At 41.3% G+C, this 25980-nt stretch overlaps 1 protein-coding gene and 1 pseudogene across 1 annotated transcript in view; one reads left to right on the top strand and one right to left on the bottom strand.

The window, feature by feature from the left end:
• LOC118991989 (cytosolic carboxypeptidase 4-like) overlaps positions 1-25980 on the top strand; it is a 305722-nt gene that overhangs the window by 170431 nt on the left and 109311 nt on the right. The window contains exon 6 of the mRNA XM_037053669.1: positions 384-547. Coding sequence (XP_036909564.1) covers positions 384-547 — 164 coding nt within the window. The remainder of the gene's footprint in view (positions 1-383; positions 548-25980) is intronic.
• LOC118991990 (N-alpha-acetyltransferase 10-like) lies at positions 20492-21194 on the bottom strand (annotated as a pseudogene).

Here is a 25980-nt window from a genome sequence, read left to right as displayed (position 1 = left end):
CCTTATTTTCTCCACTGGTTGATAAGTGTATGGGAGAAAAGAGGGTACTGCTTAGTAAAATTGTTTACAAACTTAGATTTTAGCAGTGAAACCCTTTGAAAATACAGATAAGCCATGGATGCTTTGACTGAAGTGGGGGTGACTTTTGCATCCTCATGCACCCTTGTGCCTTTGGGGTGCTTCTCTGAAACCCCAGATGTCAAGGTAATGCAGCCTGAGACCCTCCAGTCCACAAAGGACCCAACCAAACACCTGAAACTGTGACCGATAAATACTGTTAACACTCGGTATCTGGGATGGGTGTGTGTCCAGGAGACCTTCCTCCCTTTTGTACCTTGTCTACACTCAGCACAGTCACTGCTGATGCTTGGTTTGCCTGGCAGGGTCTCCAGTTTGGCACCCGTGAGCTGGAGGAGATGGGAGCCATGTTCTGCCTGGGCCTCCTCGTCTTGGAGCTCAAGTCCGTCAGCTGCAGCTGTCAGCTCCTGACCCATGCGGCCACCCTGCTGAATGCTGAGGGTGACACTGTGGACTACCACCTCCAGAGGTAGGATGCTCACGGGTGTGGGGAAATGTGTCCTTCTGTGTTTCGGTGAGAGAGTATCTCAGAAAGGAAAGTCAAGTGGACCTAGAGTTCTTTGACGATGGGGCAATCTGGGGGAGCCACCAGATGAAGGTAGGGACAATGGTCCTTTTTGGGAGCAAGACCACAGACATCCTCACTTCCTGCTAAAAACAAGGAGGATGCTGTGTATGTGTACACATAAATGCAAGTGTAAAGCTATTTGTATTTGTAAATGTATGTTGTTATACATTTTGCTTATGGAAAGAAGATATAGCTTGGTGCCACACAGGTTATAATTGCCAGTTTGCCAGGTATGTTTATATATAGGTGTATATATAGAACAGATATCATTTTGGAGCCATTACTTAGCAAAAAAAAGGGAGGGAATGTGATGTGAACATGAGAGAAACCACATAAAGATGATGAACACATTGGCTTGGAGAGACTGGCTGAGCCACAGTGGGGAGAGATGGCTGTCTGAGGGAGAGCCATCATCCAGATAAGCCCTTTTGATGTGTTTACTGTACACACATGCTTTAGATTTGACCATATAGATTTAGGGCCAGGAAGGGATGATACAAAGGTCATGCAAGAAAAGAAGGGATCATAAAAAGAGAAATCAAGGCTGACATTGGTCACATTTTGAGTGAGGGAATGGATGTTGGGGGAGGAAGTGCCTACTGATAAATGAGGGTAAAATCTCTGCATGCACTTGTTTGTGAATTCAGAGAGAAAGCTGTGAATACCAGGGCCATCTCATTTCTAGATCATTTTCATTACTTTTTCTCCTGCCATGGTTAGGCCACCTCCCAGCGAAACTTTTCACCAAATCGCCGGTCAAGCCTAGAATGATCTAGCAGCATAAATTAATACTGCTTTGGAAGGCACTAGTTTCTCTGAGACTTAATTACATAAGTGCAGTAATTAACTTGCTCCTCATACTGTGCTACAGATCACAGACTATGGAAACTTAGGTAAATGCAGACCTCTCTCCTGCCTAGAGTTGCTGCCTCCAATTTCTTTTGTTTTGACATCCTAACCACTTCCCCCTTCCCCCTTCCCCTGCTCCCTTTAGCACCTGCAGCACCCCAAGCCTTAGGCGTGTTTGGTATACTTGTGGTGTTTCAGCCTCTCTCTCTGACAGCTAGAGCTTCCACCTGCCAGGATATATATTTCAACTTGTCTTTTCATCTTTGCCTTCACTAAGCTGTCTTGGGTGCAGGCATGCCTGAATTTTCTTTCTCTCCTTTCCTCCGCCCCTCCTTCCCACTGCTGTTCATTGAGGGAAGATTGAGCGGACCTGGCATTGCTTGCTTTCCCTGAATTGATTGTGCCCGTCTATTTGATCCAATGCAGGGAGGATTAGTTGCTTGTAAACTGGAACAAGAAGAAATCTATCAAAGGAAGTGCCTTTCCTAATTCCGGTCTAAAGAATTCGGTGTCAGCCTCCAAATACAATGGCTGCTGTGTGGGTTATCATAAGAACATAGCATTACCTGCCTTTCATGTCATCCCACACAACTGACTATTAACTTTTCAGTTAGAACCAGCCCAAGGAGATGGAAGCTTGGGGTCTTCCATGTTGCCTACACATAGGATGTAATTAATATGTGTGTGCAGACAGATCTGGGTTAAATTTGAGAGGCTTGGAATTTGGACGGAGCAGCAAGATGGAGCTGTCTGTTTCACCCAAACATTTGTATCATCATGTATTTTTGTATTCTTTGAGGCACTTGGCCAAAACACATTGTAGTTCCTGCCCACAGGACCCAAAAACTGCATTGTTGAGAGGAAAATCACCCTGAAGGTGTCTCGACCCAGGAAATATCTTAGCTACTAAGTGTACAGGGTAGGAGAAAAGTAGGTTACAGTTTTGAGGGCGTGAACAGAGTTTATTCTCGTATTATTATTTATTATTATACTGTTTTCCATACGAACAACTGTGAACCTGCTTTTGCTGTACCCTGTATATTCATTCATTAATAAAATGCAGTCTGTTGGTTTGAAACCAGCAGTGGCTGTTTGAGTGCCCTCTGATTCAGTTTTGAATAGGACTAAATCATGAGATGCAATAATGAGCAGAGCCAGTGCTGGAATTTTGTTAGCAACAGAGTTCTTATGATAGTACAAAGGGTATCACTAACGTTTCTCAGTGTAACTCTCCATGGGCTTAATTGAAAGAGGAGAGAGGCTTTCGCTCACCCTCCACTCCTGCTTCCTCCTCGGGTGTGTTGTCATCATTCTGTGTACATGGTACATAATTCCTAAAGATTTTCTTTTTGCCCAGAAGAAAGGGGGTGCTGGGGGATAGCGGCTCTTACCTGAAAGTTGGCCTTAAAGGGACATGAGGCCATTCTGTGTTGAGTCTTTCAGCCCCACAGACAGTATTAACCCCTGGGATGGGTCTGCTGGGAAGAGAGAGTGCGGCTGTACTCTCTGGGCACCCTGTTTTTGACAGTAGGTTTCATGCCTCATTTACCATAAAAACAATTAGAATGTGGTCAACATCCACAGAGCAGCTCGCTGTTTGTCATGAGCCAGAGGAAGAGCAGAGATAGTGGGTGCTTGCCCAGTGGCTGAAGCTTAGGGTGAAATGCACTCACATTTTGTTTCAGTTTTCCTTTCACAGTCCCTCCTTCCTAGTTGCTCATTTAGGAAATGTCTTCAGCTCCATTAAGGTGTCTTTTGATCTTCTTTCCTTTCCTCTTTTTTTCTCCTTCCTCTCAGTCTTACCCCTGGAACTGATTGTGTGTGCTCTGCTGGAATTCTAAGCTGCTGCTTCAGGCAGCAGCATTTATCCATTGTGACAGGTCTTTTGCAAAGTCATTTAACAGTTTTGCCAAGTCAGACACCTTTCATCTTGATTTGTATCCCTTCGTTGCTTCTGGTTTCTCAGCTGAGCCTCGCTCCCTATCTCCCCATCTGTCCCTCCAATAGGAACAAGAGTCCCTGTCCAGACAGCTCCTTGGGTTAGAGCATCGTCTGGATATGCCAAACTTGTGAGTTCAGTCCTTGGTCCAGGCACACACAAGAAGCAACTAATGAATGCATCCATAAATGGAACAACTAGTCCATGTTTCCCCCTCTCCCCACTTTTCTCCCTAACCCACCCTCCTTCCTTCTACCTCCTTCCTCTCTCTCAAATCAATTTTTAAAAAAGAAAGAACAGATGAGAGAAATCTCAAGAGTTTTCAGTTGTCCCTTTGCAATAGCTCAATATCTTGCTTATTCTCCCAAATGAGTGTCCAAAATCAACCTGAGCTATCCTTAGCGGCAAGATAAGTTAAGTTAGTCCTCTCTTTAGTTTGATAAGACCACACACACACACACATGTTTCATAGACATGGGAAAACAGTCATATTTTAATAATTAAAAAGATATTGATTTTTATTTGAAAAAATATAGCTTTGTCTTTAACCACTGTTATAGGAGTTCTTTCTAAATTCCTTATAAACACTGTTTTTTTCCTCTGTCTTAATAGACTTAATGATTTTGCAACAGTTCAAGGTTCACAGAACAATTGTGAACCTTGATTTGGAGATTCCCCATGCACACCCAGTTGAATTAGTTACACAAAGGCAAATTTGACTATTTTGGGTCTGCCTTTTATGCTGATTTTCTACAATAAGTAAATAAAAGTAATGAAAACCCAAAATTAGTGTGTCTGTGAGGAAAGAAGTTTAGTAATATCATACAGCCATCAGTAAATTGGTTTAGTTTCCTCTGGAGAGGAATTTGGCAACTTACAAGAGGGTTCATAAAAACTGCCTATTTCATCCTGTGCTTCCCTCTTGAATATCCCTCAAGAAAATAAACTTAGCAGAAAACAATATTTGATATGTAGATATTTATAGCAGTGAGGCATATATCCCCAAATAAATTTAAACAACTCTAACTCCTAGCAGTAATAAAAAAAAAAGGACATTGTTGATTAATTTTCTGGAATACTATGAAACCATAAAAGTAAAAAGTATTGTATATGTAAAATAATAATAATAGAAACATTCATTAGAACCTCACCATGAACCAGATGCTGTGCTAAGAATTTTACAAGTATTGTCTCACTTAATCATATAAATAATTCTGTGGTATAGATGCTGTTTTTGGCATTGCCTCTTACACACAAAGAAGTTAAGTTTTACGGAGGTCAGGTTGTCTGCCAGATGTCCTGATTCCAATAAGAGACTGTGGCTTCCCAGTCCCGTTCTGTCTGACTTCAAGCCTCAAGTTGTTATTTGTTATAATAGTCAGCCTTTCAATGAATAAGTAAAGCAATAATTAATGGCACACACATGCTGATTGCAACTTCAGCAGTTTGCAGTCACATTGACGGGATAAGGGTCATTAAGTATGTATAATTTAAAACTAATTTTGTTAGTTTCTCTGTACAGTTCTTTGAAGTATGCATTGGGTGAATATATACCTGAGTGTGTTTTGAGTTTTAAAATCTGAATGACTTGGGCACATTTTGGCCCAGAAATATCCCTTCGTTGATTTAATGCTGTTCAGGGAAGGTCACTGTAGAGCGTCATAGTCGGAATGGATGTTAGCATAGGCTGAAAGCATCCCAACCCAATGAAGATGGGAGTTCAAAAGAGAAGGAGGAAAGACATGGCGGACAGGAGGAGTTCCAGTGCATTTTCTTCACATTGCACTTGTTGTTTGCAAAATGTTACTAGCGAATAGCAACCTTGCAAGTGAACCTACAAGAATTCCTATTTCATAAGTGATTCCATGGGAGCTCAGGAAGGCCAAGTGACTTGGCTGTGTGCAGGGAAGTGATTTACCCATTACCGTCTAATACCGGGGATCTTTTGCCCTTTGCCTTGGGCTGGACCAAATGAATAGCTGATCTCTTCCCTATGACTCTATAAACACCTGAAAGTGGAACCAGCTGCCAGTCCCTGGGAAGGACTTCAATAAGGAAACTGCTCTTCCTACTCTCTCCATCCACTGCAGCCTCTTGCAGTGCTGGTGTTTTGTTGTTAATTCTACAAATGGAAGGCAGGAAAAACCTTGAAGTTTTCCCAAACAGGATGCTTTACTTAAGAAGGCTGCCTGGCATGGATGACCTAAGTTAATTAATAGCTTCTCACTAATTTTTAGAGTAGTACTTTTTCTTTTTATGTTTAATATTGACTTTCTCTTTAGTAAGTAATCCCATGACCCCTTATAGGCCTCTAGTATTAGGGTTTGAAGCCATTTCACCTGTAAGAGTTTAGTTTACCAGATGTGATAGTTTACCAGATGATGTACCCAAACTATGGATACAACAAAGATAAAGGAAGGAAAGCAAAGCAAAGGGGAAGGGACCTTGCTTTGCAGGAGGAGAAATCAAGGGCATGAGATTCAAACTGGGATGTTCTTATAAGGATAAAAAGAATTACAGAAAATTTACCTTCTTGGTTTGTAAGATCCTGAACACAGATGGAGGGAAAAGGGCTGCTTTTCAGCTTCTCTGAACATTTCCAATTTGGCCTGACTTCTTTGTCCCATCCGGTTGTCCACTTCCCCTCTTTTCAACAGGAATAAAGTAAAGCAGCCTAGACATACTCACTGCATTCAAGGTGAAACCATCTCTCCGATTTCCAAGCAGTCCTGACTTGACTACCCAGTGTAGCTTTTACTACCCATACTACTGGGCACAGGGCTCAGATTCATGGCAACTCCACTCTGGTTCCAAGTATTCCTGTTGACAGCTGGGACTGAAACTCTGGGGAGGTGGCTTAACTTGTTGACTCTCAGATTTTTTTGCTTTAAAATTGCAGTCCTTTAGATTTACTTAAGCTCTGATATCCTATGTTTGTTCTCAAAGCTACATCCTCACATTCCAACATGGGCAATAAGGTTGCAACCCTGAATTCAAAACATAAAAGGCATGGCAGTTGACTTATACCAACTGGCACAAAGCTCACATTTGATTGAATAAAAATTAAAGTTTTCCTCAATGCCTGCTGAGTAGATAATGCTAGTTCAGAAGCTTGACAGCACCTGAGTAACAGAAAAAGAGAGAGGAAAGAAAAGGGGCTTGTTCGGAAGTGAATGTTACAAATTGTGGGGGAAGGATGCGTCAGAACTAGAACCTGGTACAAGATGACCCTTTAAGAGGGCTGGGATGGGAGTAAAAGAGAGAAAATTGTACTTGAACAACACTGAAATAAAAGAAAAAGAGGAGCCTTAAATACTCTTAACAGGAACTGCAGTGTGTACTGTTTTTCTTCTAGAGGTGGGTGCCTCAGGGGAATGGAGTTGGGATTTACTTCCTGGTCACTCAAACTCCTCTAGACACGTTTGTCCAGCTCGGACCTCAAGTATGTCCTAGTAAGGAAAAAAGTCTTCAGTCATGTGATAGCTCCTCACAGACTTAATGATTCTGTTATTGGTGAGAGATGAGTCTGTTGGATGATGGAGATAACTAGCATGAGCCAATATTGTTTCAGTACGATGGGAATGACAACTATATTAGAGCTAATATGTTTATGATGACTTAGTATTTATCAATTAGTTTTGTGGCTTTGAACCAGGGATGCTGACTAGCTCCCTGCGTGACAAAATAAGCAATGAAAAGGTGGAATAATGATGGTAGAACACCATGTGCCTGGAGGTGTGATAAGAATTTGACACTCGTTATCTTAAATAAAGCAAGCCCTAGGAAGTCATTATTATTATTAATTGTTATATTGAGGATAAAGCAGTGGAAACTTAGGATATTGAGGGTATGATAAGAACCGAGTCATCTTAAGTAATGGCTGTAATGGCTGATCTGTGATTCAAGCACAGGTTGCTGAATTCAGAAACATGTTGTGAATTAGTCTAAAAATATACATGTCCGTAAAGCAGTTTCCAATACAAAGCAGAAAACTAGGGCTGTGAACAGTGATCTGTATAAATAAATGTTGTTCTAAGCCATCTAAGTTCAGTAGAAAGGTCATAATATCCTCTGTGGTCAGGAACCACACTGCAAAGCCCCCATATTCTAAGCCTCAATCGAGGCCAGGAAGCACAACGAGCTTACCCAGCTCTGTTGTTGTTCTCCTTCATATATTTAATTACTTGACAGTGACCGAGAAGAAGTCAGAGGAGTGTCTCCTCCTTATTCTAAAGAAAGAATGTGCAGTTACCTTGTAAGTGTACTGAACGTCGGTTATTGAAGGTTTGCCTGAGAAAGGATTGATTTTGCCTTTTGGAATGGGCCCTGGAGAAGTAGAATTGACTCTCTCCTGTCAGTGAAGCACCAAGGGTGTGGAGACAGTTTATATTCCAGTCTGAGCTGTAGTTTAAGGACTTGGCGTCAGTGCAGCAAGATGGGTATATCCCTCAGAGAGGCAGGAGCTACTGTCTCCACTGATGAACACCATGGAGACATTTGCAGACTGAATTTTGGCAAATACTGTTTTACGGACCCAAACTAAGAAAGAGGTACAGTCTCTCCAGTACAGGCAAATGAGTGTGATGCAGGTGTCAGGAAGGCCTAGGGTGGATTATTGAGGAAAATTTGTTAAGTACCAGAAATGAACTGGGTCTGACTAGAAACTACTAAATATTCCACATGAAAAAAGTGCCTAATTTGATTTTATTATAGTTTTATTAAGGTATAATTTATATACAGTAACCCACGCGTATTTTTCAAATACAGAATTTTAGCATATGTACATACACACAGAAAACTGTCACCACAATAAAAATTACAGTTGTTCCCATCCTCCTCCCTCCCAAATATCTTTGAATCCCTTTATAATCCATCTCTCACCTAGACAACCACTAGTTTGCTTTCTGTCCCTAAATAGTCTGCCTGTTCTTTTCTCCCTTTGAATTTTTTTCACTGAGGATAATAATTTTGAGATTTATGCATGGTCTGATGTGATTTTATTTTATTTTGTGTATGGTTACTAGCCAGTAGATCAAAGAAACATAGAAGACATTGTTCAGTTGTTCTTCAACCAGATACTCTGTTTCTCTAACAGCCTATAAAACACATCAGTCTTAATTTATATTTTTTTCTAGTTATTCCTTCTGCCTGGTATGCATTTCTTATAGATTGCTGCATAGCTGACCCCTCCTTGACATTCAGGTCTCAGCTTAAATGTCATAACCTCAGCTTAAATTTCACCAGTTCAGCTAGACTTTTTATAACTACCTTGCCTAAAGTAGCATTTCTACTCACTACTGCTATGACACTTCTCATTTGATATCACCTGGCTCTCCTAGCTAGAATGTATGATCCGTGAGAGAAGGAACTTGATCTGTCTTGTTTAAAGCTGTATTCCAGGCACTGAGAACAATGCCTGATGCAATAAATAAATGAACAAAACTAATTTTTGCCAAGCATTTCATCTCATGTTTAGGGGAAAATGTGGGGATATATGAACTGAATAATAGTATAATGCAGTGCAGTTGGTATCAGCTTAAGGAATACATTCAAATTATGCTAAGGGCTATTTTTCAACCTGAAGGGGGATTTATACTCATGGCTTTGACTTAAGTCCTTTCCTGTTTCACAGTGTGTATACGTTAAAAAAAAAAAAAGCAGTGGGTAGGGGAGGCTGGATGAAAAGGGTGAAGGGATTAAACCAAACAAAAAATGGAGAATAGAAATAATGAAAAAAAAAACAAAGCAGTTGGCTATAATTAATGATTATTTTTTTCTGTATTATGTGAAGCTACAATACATGATAGTTGATATTCTAAACAAATTCAAATAATGGATGACACTAAAACATGAAACTAGATAGGAATAAACTCAGGTCCAAGAGCCCCCAACCAGGAACACCCCCCCACCCCCTTGGAAGAGCTCACAGTTCTTTATGTCGAGGTTGCAGTTGAGAGTGAACTTGATCAAGCTCAGGGCGCCAAATCTTCCAGCATTTTAATGGCAGCTCAGTGGCTTTGATAGAAGTCTCAAGTCCAGAGTTAGGTAGGAAAGGGTTTCCTTCTTCTTTGCTTTTCTCAACATAAAACCTAGAGTATTATAGTTCATTCCTAAGTTACAAAAATGGCCATGGGTTCGGTAGATTGCATACAGAGTGGTGAGAAGAATAATGCAAAGAGCATAGCATGTAGTGAATGGTAGAAGGAATGAGCAGTGTTTATTTATTCTGTCAGCTGATTTCAGATAGTTCCCTAATGGAAAAAATTCAAGCTAGTTCTCATTTGACTCGAATCATGGAAATAAAATATATTAATATCTGATACCATCTAGTTTGCTCAAGAAGGAACTATCTGATGGTCAGAGATCCCCAAAGGTAGAGTGAGCTCTTCCTGACTTTAGGTACATAGAGCATTTGGAAAATATTTTGCAGGAAAGACTTGAGAATGTGAATTCTACTTGGATGAAGCATGTTTAGAATCTATAACAGTTATGAGGTACAAATGAAAATATATCATTGTTAATAAAGACAATCATTTTCATTTAATTTATTTAGGGTAGGATTTAGTCCATTCACCTTTTCAAATAGATGAAACCCTGAATTCTTCTCTAAGTTTATTATTTTTTAAAAAAAATTTACTTATTGGTTTTTAGAAAGAGACATTGATTTGTTGTTCCACTTATTCGTGCATCCATTGGTTGATTCTTGTATGTGCCTTGGTCAGGGATTGAACCTACAACCTTGGTGCGTTGGTTGATGCTCTAACCAATTGAGATACCCGGCCAGGGCCCTAAATTCCTTGTTGATTCCACTGCAGAGGTTAGTTTGAAGAGTGGCTGCTTGGCAAGGATTTATTTGAAATTCTATTTTGAGCCATTAGGGAACAAAGGAATTTTTTTGCAAGCCAGAAGAGAGTAGTTGGTAGGGTATAGAGAGTCTTTTGGTTTATGGAGGTCTGAGTCACTATAGAAAATCATTCTTAATTCCTCAATTTACATTCAACTGAGTGGTTAAAACCAACATAAGGGTGCTCAGAGGGTGCTGTCCAGCTGCATGGGTGCTGAATTGTAAGAATCGAAGGTAAGTTTTCTCAGCAACCTCATTAGTAAAATGAAACTGCCACCAATAAGATAAGCTTTCTGTCTTTCAAAATTGTATTATTACCCAGGGAAAATCATTTGACATTGTTGTATCTTTCTTTTCTGTGGACATATATTTTAAATGGCAAGAAGCACACGACATAGTAATCGATATTAAGTTGTAGCCTGCATTTTTTAAGACTATTTCCTCCATTAACAAGAAGTGGAGACAGAGGAAGAACAGAGGTATATTACGTGATATGCAAGCAAAATCACTTCTAAATAATACTGTTGTGTGGTGTATTCCTGGAGGTCCTGACAGCTCCTTATAAGGCAAATGAGCAATCCAGCTAAAGTTTGCAAGCAAAACACAAGGCTAATTGCAAAATAGTCTTTTGTCGCTTAGCAAACTGCAGGGGGCAAGAGTGAGCTTGCATAAACTCTGAGAGCCTAGATTTCCCTGGGCGCTCTCTTCTCGCATGTGTTTTTAAAATCTTCCAACTTGTGATTATTATTTTTCAGCACTGAATTAGTGAATCATTTTACATAGTGCCATTATGTAAAATAAAATGATACTTTGTTTTTCTGCATTGGCCAGTTACTTGCTGGAGAAAATTGGACTCCTGAAAAAGGTACATGTGAGCAGAGTTTGGCAGGTTACAGGAAAGCCTTGTGAAGTGCTCCCAGGTATTTGCTGCAAGAGACAGAGGGAATGTCAGGAACAAGGAGCAAATGAAGGTGGTTTCAGACATTTTACAATCTATTGAAGTAAAAACTAGGAGCATAGACATGAAATCCCTCTGGAAGGGCAATAACCATAGAGTTTTACTATATTAAACCCAATGTGCTCCTTTCCTCCCCCCATTTTTGTCTGAGATTATTGTAGAAAATATTAAGGAACATTAATGCTAATCCTTAATCCAGTAGTTCCCCCTTATCCATGGGGCAGAGGGAGATACATTCCAAGACACCCCAGTGAATGCCTGAAGCCATAGGTAGTACAAAATCGTATATATATGATGTTTTTCTCCTACATATACATAACTATGATAGGGTCTAATTTATAAATTTGGCACAGTAAGAAATTAACAGTGGTAACTAATAATATATGAAATAATTACAACAACATACTGTAATAAAAATTATGTGAAAATGGTCTCTCCTCAGTAAACTAGCACAAATTAATTTTTTCTTCACAATTTTGTGGACAGAAGATAATATTCTTACCATAGAACTTAGCAACTTTAGCATGCAGTGATTTTCTTTCCTTGTTACATTGCTCACTTCTACTTTTTCACTTAGAGGAAGCACTTTTTAGCTTCTATGTGGAGAATCTGAATCCCCAGCGTACCTATTCTTGTGCTTTGAGACTGTTGTTTAGTGAAACTAGTACACTTGCCCATTTGCATTCTTGTGGCCCTTATGCTGAAAAGATGAGTGGGTTCATATTTAAAGTGCTCTTCCAAGTGGTTCTACTTTATCTGCAGTTTCCTTTTCCACGGTTTCAATTACCCACAGTCAACCGCTATCCTCAAATATTAAGTGGAAAATTCCAGACAGAGCAGTTGAGAGGTTTTAAATTGTGCACTGTCCTGAGTAGCAAGATACCATCTCATGCTGTCCTGCTCCATCCTGCTGGGCCAGGCATGGAATCATTCCTCTGTCCAGTATCTGCACCCTGTAGATAGCTGTCCGCACCCAGTGGTCACTCAGCAGCCGACTCGGTGATCAGATCAGTGGTCCTGGTGTCTCCATGCTTGTGACAGACCTCTCATATATAGTTCCTTTTTTACTTACAATCTTCCATCTGTAAATAACTTCAGACTTTCAGAAAAAAGGTGCAAAAAAAATCCATATCCTTTCCTTGTGATTCCTCAAATGTAACTATTTTGCCACATTTGCTCTCCCTTCCTCTCGTAGGCATATGCACACCCACACGCTGTCATTTCTTCCTGGGTTATTGGAGAGTAAGTTGCAGTGGTAATGTGGCCTCACCCTGAAACACCTCACTGTCCATTTCCTAAAAACAAGGCTATTCCTGTATAAAACCACAGTGCCATTATGAAAATCAATGGTAACTGATACTGTAAAAATAATCTACAGATCTGATTCTAAAATGTTTAATGGTTTTAGTAATGCCCTTTATAGCAAAATGAAAAAAAAATTCAGTGAAGGATCCAATTTAGAATAAAAAGACTCATTTAGTTGTCAAATATCATGAGTGTCCTTGATCTCCCTTTATTTTTCATAACCTTCAGACTGTTTTAAAGATTTCAAGCCAGTTATTTCAGAGAATGTCTCTCAGTCTGGGTCTGCTTGATGTCTCCTCATGACTGAATTTGGGACATGTACTTTTGGAAAGTATTCTGCCGACGTGATTTGTGCTTGTCTGCACCCCCTGTCAGGAGACCTGTGAGAGGTGCTTGTCCTGTCACTGGTGGTGGTGTGCTCTCGTCATTTGTTTTATGCAAGTCTCTCGTCCATGAAGTTTTACTGCTTTCCCCTTTTCATTAATAAGCATCTTGTGGAAGTCACCCTGAGAATATATGTTTTCTTTTCATTAGACATTCACCCATCAGTTTTAGTATTCACCGATGATTTTTTGCTTGAAAAAATTACTATTATGGTGGAAGCTGAATGGTTATTTCCTAGTTCCATTATACCTTCTGTGTTTTTTAGCTGGCATTTTAATGTGAGGAAGAGTGTTCCTTCTTAACGACTTAATTTACATTTCTTTGGATTCATTGATTATTATTATTTTCTCAGTGAGTTATAATGCATTACAGTCTTGATTTATTTTGATACTGAAATTGTACTGGATTTGGATAGTGGAAATCCCTTCACACTGGCTCTCATACCCTTTGAAATGCCCCCATCTTTCTCTGAGCACATCTTCACTTCAGGCACAATATGTTCTAAGTGTGTTTTGTACTTCTCCTGATTCCTCTCTGGAATCACTATTTTTCCCAGGGTCTTTGGTCCTATTTGGAAAGTGGTGTTTAGACACTAAAATCTAAGTAATTTTAGATTTTAAAATCTAAATGTTGGGTTAAAAAGTAAAAATGTTAGTTGTGCATGTTACTCTTTTAGCAGACTAGGCTCACACACAGAAACACACACATGCGCATATACCTTTCTTAAAGTGGTCTTTCTGTTGACAAGTAGCACTTTAAGCAACAACATAGAGCCTTTCTTTAGAAAATACATAAACATTTGGCAATAACAGCCTGTCAGTTATAACCACAAAGGGCAATATTCAGCCTGAGGAAAGTTGGACCAAAAAACCTCACACAGTGAATAAGCGGTGTGCCAGGGGTGCAGACCAGGTGTTCTGCTGCCTTGGCATGCCACTCCCTCGACTCAAGTCCTCTAACTTTCCCTCGCCAGCCTCCTTGTCTTTGAAGGAATTTCTGCTGGAGTCCAGTGCATCACCAAAAACATGATGTTACCAAACTGTATATTTGCCTTTTGGTTCAGTCGATTGATGCAAGTGAAAAGATTTGTGTTTGATAGGGCATTTGTCTGCTTTTAAGTACAGTCCCAAGAGACAGTCTGAGGCAACTGGCTCCGGGATCGCCTGGGACGAAGGATGCTGAGAGTTGAAACATTGTTCCCACACCCCATTCTCCCCCTCCAGCCCCCAGCAGTAAGATGTGGGATGAGACACTCTCTACCAGAGTCCCATGCTCATTCCCCAAATGAATGCCAGGTGTGTATTGGCAGTTTAACTTGGCTAAGGAGGTGTCAGCCTGGCGTCATTTGCATTACATTACCCACGGTGCTTTTTAATTTTGTGCCTGCTTTGGAAAGCACATGATGACATTCTGTTGAGAGGATTTTAGCCTGTTTACTCTTTATAAAGTAAGGAAGTGGAGTAATTATCACTAAGAAGGGGGAAAGAGAGGATGTGTGTTTCACATTTGGTGTTTTTAGAAAGCACATGCATGTGTGCATGTGCACATGTGTTCATGTGCACGTGTGTGGGGATGTTGTACTGAGATAAAGAGCTGGAGGGTAACAGGGAAGTAGTGATTCTGGTTCTTTGTACTCACAATGAACTAGGAGTTGCTAATGATTCTGAAAATATTCTGAGGATCCTTCTAAACTAAGGAAAAAAATGATTTTATTGTTAAATATGACCAAACAGAATTGTTCTGGGTGTGTGCTAGGATATATGTCCTCAGAATCCTGGGTAAACCATATTTAGATGATGAAACAAGAGGCTAAGACTCAAGGGTTGAAATTTACCTTTTCTCATGAATGGTCCAAAGAACAGATGGGGAAGAGAGCAGGTTAAGAGAACGAGATAGAATGATAAAACCCAAGTCTTTCCTGTCCTCTTTTGCTTTCCTTCTTGTTCCTTTTTTTTAAATCTACCACAACAAATGACCAAAAAATCCTATTTTCCTCCTCCAGTCCATAGTTCATATAAAACAAATTCAGATATCAACTTGTATTGAATAGAGAAGAATAGAAATGAATAAAGTGAGTTGTAGGTTTTTTTTTTAATTTTTGGAAACTTAAGTTACAGTAAATACGCTAGGACACATACAGAACTACTATAATAAAAGAAGAAACAGACTCTATGTCTTACGCACATGATTACCCCTCGTAGGGCAATAAAAGTATTTACTGTTACTATTACCGAACAAAGGGTCCGAGGGGGGGGCAATACTTGGCCCACCGAGGGATGCCAAAAACTGCTGCAGAAAACAGGGACCCCTCCCAAAGACGATACACTAAAATCTTAAGGTCCTTCTGTCCGCCGCCAATTGGAAACACATCTCTCAATGCCAGAGATTTGCGAAAAGGAAACAAAATGTTTATTTAATGCTATTCAGGCCTAATGCCTTCCTTGAAATATTAAAGTCTTTAAGGGTATACACCTACACACACACACACAGCGCTCCCTTCTCCCACTGTCCCAACTCCGGGTACCGTAAATCAGGAAAAGAGCACACGTCCGTTTTCAGGCCGCTGGCACGTGAGCTGCGTCGTCTGCCTGTCCAGGCAGGATCTCCAATTAATCCAAAGTCATGCGGCACCTTCCACTGGCAAGAGTTCTTTGTACCAAGTTCTAGTCAAAGTCTCTCCTGCTTTCCAGGCTACTCAGCCAAAGGGAGCACGCCAAAGCCGTGTGGGCCTCTTCTACCAAAGCCGCGTCTTTCTTCTTCACCTGGCCGCAGGGATCTCCATTCTGGCAAAGTTGCGTGGTTTTCTCTTCCACCTGGCCAAGAGGGGGTCTGCACTCTGCTGAAACTGCATGGCTCTCCCTCCTAATGGCTACAGGGGTCTACATCTTTCTAAATAGCGTGGCTCTCCCCCTCATCTGGCCGAGGGGGGGTCCTCACTCTGCTAAAGCCACATGGCTCTCTCGCAGGCACTCTCTCCGAGAAGCAGCTTTCAATTCCAGCCTGGTTAGCCCCCACTCTGCTAAAGCCACATGGCTCTCAAGCAGGCCCTCTCTCAGAGAAGCAGCTCCCAATTCTCAATTCTAGCCTGGTTCGCAGCCACTCTGCTAAAGCCACATGGCTCTCAAGCAGGCCCTCTCTCAGAGAAGCAGCTCCCAATTCTAGCCTGGGTAGCAGCCGCTCACTTCTCCCTGGCCCAAAACTTGGCCACAGCTATTTAACATATCTATGAAACCAGTTAAAGGTTATAGATATGTTAAATGCCATTCCAGAGGTTAGCTACAAAACTGTTGCTATGCAAAACAGCTCTCAATGGCCCTGCTCCATTCATCCCTTCCCCCAACTGACACCTGGGGCGGGGGGTGAGGACATCCTAATATTTCCTCCAATATTTCTGTACACATTGAGTTCTGGACACCATTCCAAATCTTTTCTGGGGCCTCCCCCTTGGCTGCACCCTGTATCATTACCAAATCTATTGGAGTGGAGCCCTAAGAAAACAGGCTTACCTTTTTGTTTTGTTCAGTGTTTTGTACCCAGTCCCTTGAATAATTCTAGGTATAGATGCTCAATAAGTGTTCAATGGATAGATGAATAAAGTATTTATAGTTTTTTTCACCATTTATTTTCCTTCCTTCTCCTTTGCAAAATTATAATGAACTCCACTTCCTCCTCTTTACCATAAACTCCTTAACTCACTCTACCACCCCTTTATGGAAATTATTCTTTTTCCAATTTTTAAAAATTTATTTTTCAATTACAGTTGCTATACAATATTATATTAGTTTTATGTGTACAACATAGTGATTAGACATTTACATACCTTACAAAGTGATCACTCTGATAACTTTAGTACCCACCTGGCACCACACATAGTTATTACAAAATTATTGACTATATCCCTTGTGCTGTACTTTACATCCCCATGACTGTTTTTATAACTGGCAATTTGCACATCTTAATCTCTTCCCCCTTTTCACCCATCCCCCTGTCCCCCTCCCATTGGGTAAAACCATCAATTTTTCTCTCTTTTTATGAGTCTGTTTCTGTTGTGTAACAGATAACACACTGCCACCAAATCCATTGTTTCCTTGTAAGTCCTTATGGTACTTTCCTCTTTCCATCAAGGGTGGCAGTTCAGCACTTCCTGGACTTTTAAAAACTCTTCTCCCTTTCATTTTCATTCACGCTTTACTTTTCTTACATCTCCTCTGGCTGCCCTCCTCTCAGTCTGCCTTATCACATTTTAAAATAAAAATTGCATATAGTTAAGGTGCACAACATATTTGATCACATACACAAGTGCTGTGATTCTCTGGTCACGCTAGTTAGAATGCCACCTCCTCACCTAGACATCAGGTGCTGTCATCTCCACACCATGCAAATGGTGTCTGTGTGGCATAGGAATATTCTGGACTGCTCTGACAAAGTAATTTCACATTGTAATATGTCACACACCATCATTCAGATAGAAAGTACCGTTTTTACCCGGATTCACTTTTTATTGTCATGCTAAACATTTGCAAAATATTTTGAAAATTATTGAGCTATTTTTATAAAATTGTGTATGCTTATGAAGTGAGTTCATGAGGAGAGAAATGGCTGGGAAAAGCTCTATTTAAGTGATGATCATAGTGACAGAACTCAGAATCTTAGACCCGGGTTCCTAATTTGGGAATGGGAAGAGTTAGAATGTATGCCTTTTGAGTTTGGTTATATATAGTAGTGCTCAGTTGTGCTAATCATCCCCAACTCTTCTGTACCCCACGACGACCTCCTAGACAACATCCTCTTCAGGAAAGCCTCGAGTTTGTTCTGGAAAACATGCTGTTAATCACAATTACTTAAAGCTCATAATTTGTTCTGCAGTATTTTATTGCAGAAACTTAACACTTTAACACATGGCTGCCACAGGCAGTTAAGACGTTTGCTGCCTACCTCCTTACCTGACATCCCGGCACCATCCTAATCTCTTTGTGAGACAAACACATCTCACAGTTGTACCAAATATTTTGGGTATACTTTATTATAATCTGTCTTTGAGGATTCCACAAAATAAGCATATTCTGTGGAATATGTATTTCAACTAGCCCTGATTGAGATCCAGGCACATAACACTGATTTGTTGTGAAACATTAGAAATACTTAATTTACTTGAGTTTTCTTAGTCTTCATTACTTGTCCTGCATATGTGCATGTGTGTGTGTATTGCAATGTATTACCTTTTTACTATTTGGTTGTATGTTCTCCCAGAGTTGTCCTATGTTTTATGAGGACTTTCTTTTTCAAAAAAATTTTAAAAAGAAAATTTCTTAAATGCATGGTTCAAATATCTAACAAACCAACCAACAAATCTACTAAATGAAGAAGTAGTTACTGCTTACTTGCTATGATCAAGACTCTGTAAAACTTCAGATGTCATTGGATAAGAACATATTCTTCCTCTTTCAGATTTGTTATAGCTGAATCCAATGCTTCATAGACACTTAAATGGTAGATCAGTTTATTGAATGTGTAATGGTATTTTGTGTGCTCAAAAACCAAAAAAGTATCCAGCACAGTCTCATCTTTGCTCACCAGTAATTCTGATAGAGGGTCTTGAATGGAGTACTTAGGAAGCCAGCATGGTGTGATGAAAGCCATGTAGACTTTGGGCAGAACTGAGTTTGAATCTTATCTCCATCCACTTCCTCATTGTCCTCCCACAGGAAGTTACTTAACTTTTCTCAACCTTAGCTTCCCTGTTTATGAGCCTGGATCATAGTAAAGGCTAAAGCATCTCTTAACGGCTGTTCATGGTCACTGGGTATCTCCATGTAGATAACCTTGTTGTCTTCACCCATACTCTTTCTATGTCTGTTGTTGCTCCGACTTCTCTCTGCTTCAGAGATGAGCAGTATGCAGAACTTTTCTAAACCTGATCCCTAGCCTGGCTTTGGAGCAAAGAGGAAAAAAAGGGGAAATAGGTACTATAGTAAAGGTATTAGTTAATGAATGGAAATGTTGTGTACAATCACTTCCCATCAAACTCATTTTCCCTACAGGAAGCAACATGTTTGCTCAACTTAAAGAGAAAATAGGAGCCAGCCTACAGGTGCATGACAATGCTTTGGAAAGGACACAGTGAGACAGCACACCTGGTGTTGATGGGTTATATCTTGGCATGATGCGTCTAATTAGAGAATTCATCATTTCAGTTAGTAACACCTATTACACCTATTGTTAGGAGTGAGTCAAAAGAGATGATGAGTGATTGTAAAAACAGAAAATAACACCCTATTATTTTTTTAAAATAAAGAGTGAATGACTGTGGACAGAGGAAGTTCTATTATTTCCAGTGAGAGGATAATTTGAGCTGATACTTTAAAGGCTCTGCCCAGCATTGCATTTGGAAGAGCAAAATTTAATTGGTGTGAGACAGCATAGATTTGTGAAAATAAATCATGTCAAACACATTTGATTACTTTTTAAAATTAAATTGCTATTGGACGAGATAGAAGAGGAAACAAGTAAATTCAGTACAACTGTGTGGCAGTATTCCTTATCAGTGTTAAGCATGTGGATTAGTTCCAGATTGGTTTACGAGTAAATAGTCAAGTGGCAGTAGACAGTGGGAGCTGGGATGAGGATCCAGAAAGAAACAGCAACTTTTTGGACTAGCTGGGAAAGCAGAAAGTACCAGAAGTGGAGGGCTTCAAAGGCAGGCAGACTTGAGGTCAAATATTGGCACTGCCAATTACTGGCTTTACGATAAGTCACACACAACCTTTCTGAACTTCATTTTTCTCATCTATAAAATAAAGATCATCATAATTTTCTTCCAGGGCTGTCAAGAAGAGCAAATTAGATGGTTTTTAAAGAGGCAGCCCAGGGCCTGACCTATACAAGTTTCCATGTCATTTCTTACCTAATTCTAAATGTTTTATGATAACATGGCTTCCCCTAATCACACAGGACTCCAGGAAGTTTGGGGAAGGGACTGCTTTCAGTCTCCAGTGGAGACTCTGGGCAATATTAAGGTCCACGGTCTGCTGTGTCTTTGAGCTCTTGGTACCTTATGTATATTTCAAGTGTTTCCCTCTCTGTAAACACCTGTTCAAGAGATTGCCACAGCAAAGCCCAGCTTAGTTCTTTGGAAACAAGAAACTTGAAAATCTTTGCAAAAAATCCTAAGATAAAAGCTCCAACAAGATCAATGAAAAGCCTTTGAGGAAATGACTTTTGTAGTACTAAGCAAGAGTGCTCTGTGGTTAGATAGAGCAAGAAGCCTCGTGCATCCACCCTGTTACTCTTGTTAATAATTCTCTGCATGGCCTTTGTGCTGTTGGGAGGCTTTTCTCGTTTACTTCCCTTGTGTGTTTGCGTATTCACTGCCTCCTCTCCCAGGAATGTAGGTAGGTCCTCTGAGACTAAGATTTGTTTATGTCTTCCTTCAAGCCTTTAGAGTTGCTAGTTCCTTGTAGGCACCCACATAAAAAAAATTTTTGGCTACTGGGTGAAGTTTAATGTGAAACCTCTGGTGAGGATGGGATGGGCAGCCCAGAGTAGGGAGGTTAGCACTTGCAGGCTCTAGGAGGCCGAGTTGGAGGCCTCAGAGCTGTCTTTGATGTTGGTACTCTCTGTGGTCTCACTGACCTTGCTGAGGTCCTTGCTGTCACCACTGCTGTCCTCTGTAGTCAGGCGTTTCTCCTCATGACAGGGCTCTCCTGAGCTTGGAAGCGAGTTGCCCTTGCTCTCTACCTTGTTCTCAGTGGTGCCCAGCACTGTGTGTGCCTGCTCTTCTCCTTCAACTCCAGGTGCTGCCTCAGCTTATTGGCCATCTGGGTGAGATTCCGCTTCATTGCATATGCATCTTTCCCATCTGCATAGTATTTGGGCTCCACTTCACTGATCTGAAAGTTGAGGGTGTTGGAATAGAGATGCAGGGCGGCCTGGTTGCTCTTCCTGACATGCATGGGAATGTATTTGGTTGTCATTGAGGTTCTTGATCATGGCTCAGGAGGCCTGGTCCAGCAGCTTCTGAGCCAGGTCAAGGCCTTGGAGGGAACACTTTACAGCCAGTGAGGTGATATGTCCATGGGGCACACCATCTCCATTTTGGCCAGGACATACCCCACAATCTTCCCATTCTCATCCTCAGCAATGTAAGAGAGCTGGGGCCAGAAGAGGCCATGGTAAAAATAGTATTTCATCAGGTATTTCTTGGCAGGCACAGGAGGTTGCAGTGCTGCATGTTCATCTGGTCCTCTGGGCTCACATTGCCCATGTTCATAACAGTGGTGGGGATCGCAGCTCCCTGCAGGTCACGAACGTGCAGTCACCTGCTGCTGCAATCCAAAATGACGCTGGTACCGGGACTGGCACTGGGCCAGGCCGGGCCGGGGCCTGGCTCGGGTTTGCGGGGGCAGGGGCCACATACATTTTTTCATATTAAGTAATAACTGATGGTATAGAATAAGAGTCAGTAAACCATGGTCCATGAGCCGAGTTCTGCCTGCTCCTGCTTTGAACATTCTAGAAAAAAACAGGCTATTCTCATCTACTCATACATTGCCTATGTCTGGTTTTCTGCTCTAGTAGCAGAATATGCAGCCTTTTGATCCACAAAGTCTAAATATTTACTCTTGAGGACTTAAGAGGAAAAGGTTGTCCACTCCTAGGGTAGAAGATGGGAATCTATAATGTGATATTATCACCATCATCGTCATAGCAAGTCTCAAAGAGGCCGTATATGGACTAGACATTTCAGGTGATTTTATTTGGCCTTCTAACAGCCTGTGCAGGGTGGGTCTTCCTCTCTCTTGCAGATGAGGAAATTATCACTCAGGATAGTTGCTTCTGTAAGGATAGCGAGTTCCCACCTTGTCTGAGCCACAGATCCACCTCTCCTAAGCCCTTCACAGCCTTGGATCTTTGTACCACCAAGCTACTGACATTTTTACCCTGGGCATTGTAAGTGACCATGAGAAAGTCATTTAAATTCTCAGTGCCTCCATTTTCTTTTCTTTCAGGGGCTTAGGGTAGAAATGCTTTTTTAAAAAAGTACCCAATACAAAACAAAATAAAGTGTCCCAGCCTAGGTTTCAGTTTGGTGGCCATGAATTGTCACTTTCTCTTAATTGTATTTCTTTCTTGTTTCACTTGTTTTGAATAGGGATTATTGAAGTGATGTGCACATTTTTTATACTTAACACTAACATTGAAGTAGAAGGAATGTTAAGAAACCAAGATAGAATTATTTCACAGGATAAACTCTGAGAGATTAGGCAAATAGTCTTTCAAGTGGAATATGAAATTTAATGTGGTGAAAGTGATGCACTTGGGTAGAAATACTGCCCAGGCTAAGTACAATTTAAATGGTGCTCAATTAGTTAATATGGTAGAGAAAAAAGGTCCACATGTGCCCAGAGAATGAACATTTCCACTTTGGGTGCAGCGTGCAGGGGTGGTGGAAAGAGCTAATGTGCTGTCAGCTTGTCTGCAGAGGGCTATTCTATTAGTCCTGGGGTGTCGGGCCTTTTGTAAGGATTGATTAGAACACTCTGAGGCATCTGGTACAATTCCAGACTCATTAGGTAACAAAAGGGTTGGGAAGTCTATTTCCAGGAACTAGAAATGATTGCCAAGAGTTTGAAGACTGGCAGTAAAGATCGCAGGAAGGGCTGGAGCTTCATAAAGCTGAGCCCCATGAACAAAAGTCCCAAGGACCCACTGGGACGGGCCTCCTGCCCTCTCCAGCCTTATTTAATGCTGTAGCCCTGTACTCATCGGATGAGTTCAGTCCAGTTGCATGACCAGGTCTATACAGACACTATCCTGCAATGTGGTAATGATATGTATTACAGCCCTTCATACAAAAGGGGAAGTTGTGCTTGAGTGTCTCCTTCCCCACAGGAAGATCAGCTCCTTGAGGTCGGGTCTTTATCTTACTTACCTGTGTGCAGTCCTGGACCCTGCAGACCCCTCCCTTCTATGCAGAATCTTGTTTTTGCCCTTTGATTTTTCCTTCTCTTCCTCTTCAGGAGGGAGGGAGGGAGGCTAAGTATAGCTACATCATTAATTATGAAAGAGATTGGGGAAGGACAAAGATAGGAAGTTCAGGCAGCATGCTTATAGAGAGTTCCTACTGAGGAGTGTTGGGGTGGAGTGGAAGGGACCAGTGGAATGAGAGGAGAGTGTGTATTTCTGGAACACCGCAGTGACTTATGAGTGGGGCCTTTGTAATTTTTAAAATATATAAACCCATAGGTTAAGTTGCTTTTTACTTGTGGGAATTGAAGTGCATTTCTTTAAACACAATCCCACTCTCAGTCTGGATTGCATGGGTTATTAGATTTATAAGCATTACACTGGTATTTCCAGTGCCCAATGTAGTGCTACAAAGTCCTGGAGATTAAAGAGTTTTTTAAATAAGGAAATGAATAAGAGGAAGAACAGGGTGATGCTAACCACAGAGGTAGAGTGTCTGGTAGGAGACAGGACTCTCCAGGGCACTTTGACTCGGCACACTAAATGCGTTGTGGACGCCAAACGCATTACTCCTTCAGGGTGCACAGCCCACCAAGAGACAAAAGCTGAGGCGAACAGCGCAGAAACTGAATTTTTTTTTTGTTACTTCGAAACTACTGAGAGAAATCCACTAGGATTAAATTAATCATGAAAGAGCCTTAAAGCAGACACAGATTAGTGGAGAGTTTGCAAAGAATTAGCATTTGCCCCAGTGTAGCCCACCCCTGCTGGACAGTAGAATCATGCAGTGCACGTGCAGGGGTATCTTTCCTTGAGCACATACAGAAGCTGGAGGCATCTGCAACAGCAGAGAACAATAACTTAAGTCAGTAGCTGGATTGTTACTCTTTCAAGTCAACGATTTATACTGAACACTAGCTAGTTAGGAGGCACAGAAGTGATCAGTATTATAATGAGTTTCTCAAAGGCACAGAGAGTGTTGGAGGAGGTGTATGCAAACACAATTATGAAGCAATGGTACGGTGCCCAAGAAATTCAGCCCAGACACCGCGGCATTGCAGGGTATGGGTGCATTTCAGCAATGACAGGAATAAAGGATTTTGAGGATCAGGCAATATTCATTTGAAGCAGACCCTGAATTGTGGTTGGATGTCAGTGAGCAGAAGCCCTGTTTTCAGGAAACAGAATGGGAAGCACAGCCCAGATTCAGATTGGTAGTCCAGGTACCTTGTTTGTGGCAGATGAGAGGAACTGAAGCAGTTGTAGGCCTGGCTGTCTTGTCAAAGCCGTTGGTTTGTATGCAGAACCACAGGCCTGATGAGCAAGAGACCATAGAGAATGGTGGGGTCTGTAAGAAACTGGAGATTCACAGGTAGCCTGCGGCCCCTAAATGCTGGTGTTAGCCATTTGGAGCACGTGTGGTTCAACTTTTGAAGTCCTCTGCTGTGGACAAGGACCATCACCGGGTTGTCCAGGGCCCACTGGAAATCAGTACAGGTGATGAAAAGAGACAGCATTTCTCATCACCCAATGTTCTTAGGGCTCCTGCCTCCCCAGGACTACCAAGACCTAAAGGACCCTCTCTCAGGAACAGAGCAGGAACCTTTGGGTGTGGGAGCCACCTCGTCTGAGATTTCCTGGCCAGTGTGCCATCAGCATGTACTTTAAATGTTTTTAAGCTGCATGCTCACTACTGGAAACTTTTGGATTACTGAAGTTTAGGATCACTCAGAAAAAGAGTAGTACTTTGGTGACGATCCCTATGGCCCAGCCTCCACCTCTGCCTTGTGTGTGCACTCTCCACAGCACTGCTGTTGGTCTGGAACCATGAACTTCATTCGCTTTTGGGAAAGGAGATGCAGGAAATTGACTTGACCCAGCAACACGCCCGATTAAAGCCTGAAAAAGCCAAATGCTTGGAATGGAGTTGTCCTGCCAGTTCTCACATCAGAGAATGGGGGAAAGTAATCTAAATCCTACACAGGGAATTAGTGCCAGAGACCTGTGCACTTTCTATTGTTGTCATTTAGAATCCCTATTAGGGCAATCACCCTTATCGCTGGCGCCACAGAGACGCCCCAAAGAGAGCTGCTCTGCTGGACTACTGTTTGGTGTTTCAGCCTGCACCCTGCTCCCAGCTGTGACCAGGGGTCTCCCAGAGAAGGAGGGTTTAAACCTGGGGATTTAATTCTGAAGAATGAGAGTTTCTGTTTTCTAGCACATAGTAAAACTGACTTGTGTGTGTGTGAGAGAGAGAGATTTGTTTCCACTTAACCCTTCTTCCAGCCTGTAGCAACCACAATAGTGACTGGTTGATGGGGTGCTGATGATAAGGAGTGAAAATTGTCTTCACCTCCTTCTCTGAAGTCTTTTGGGAGAGAGGATGGCTTGATGGATAGGCTGCTTTATTTGCAAGGTTGTATTCTTAAGTGTAAGTGACAATCAGAACTTAAGAGAAGAAAAGGAAGAGAGAAGTACAGCATAGGAAAAAGTCTGTTTTATAGGTTTTATATAATTGGCTGGTGGTTCTTTGAATCAGAAAAAAATCAGTTATTATCTCTCTTGCATCTTAGTTTGTTAGCCTGTTAGTGGTGGTAATAATCTTATGCTTGGAAGCATCTACTCTCTAACAGTGAAGAGTAATTTTTATTTTTCCTTTAGTCTTCTGAAATACAGTCCTGTTAAGTATTTTCTCCAGGGGGGTGTCCATAAGCACATTGCCCGTGGGAGCTACTCTATAACCCCTGATGATATTAATGGGGCACATTGTGGTACTTCCTTCCACTCACAAGTGAGGGATTCCCCCTCATGTCTGGAAGCTCAGTACCCTCCTCAGTCCAAGTCTTTCTCAGGAGGTTTGCATTGAAGTTGCTGTGAGGATTGCCAGACACACGACACATCTCTCGCAGAACTAGGTAGACTTCATATCACTCCCATTTCATAGGCCATTCTGCCCATGTTCATTTATACTTGTGCTGAATGTGTCATTAAGAAATACTACTGTTTATGTCTTTTATCACTTGGATGATCCCAGACAGAGATTAAAAATAAATAAACAGCTCCTCAAGACTTGAAAATGTTTCAGTTAT

Source organism: Sturnira hondurensis, unplaced genomic scaffold (genome assembly GCF_014824575.4).
Source record: "Sturnira hondurensis isolate 20B ecotype Veracruz unplaced genomic scaffold, ASM1482457v3 Scaffold0007865, whole genome shotgun sequence".
Taxonomy (NCBI): domain Eukaryota; kingdom Metazoa; phylum Chordata; class Mammalia; order Chiroptera; family Phyllostomidae; genus Sturnira; species Sturnira hondurensis.
This window is presented reverse-complemented; position numbering and strand designations above follow the sequence as displayed.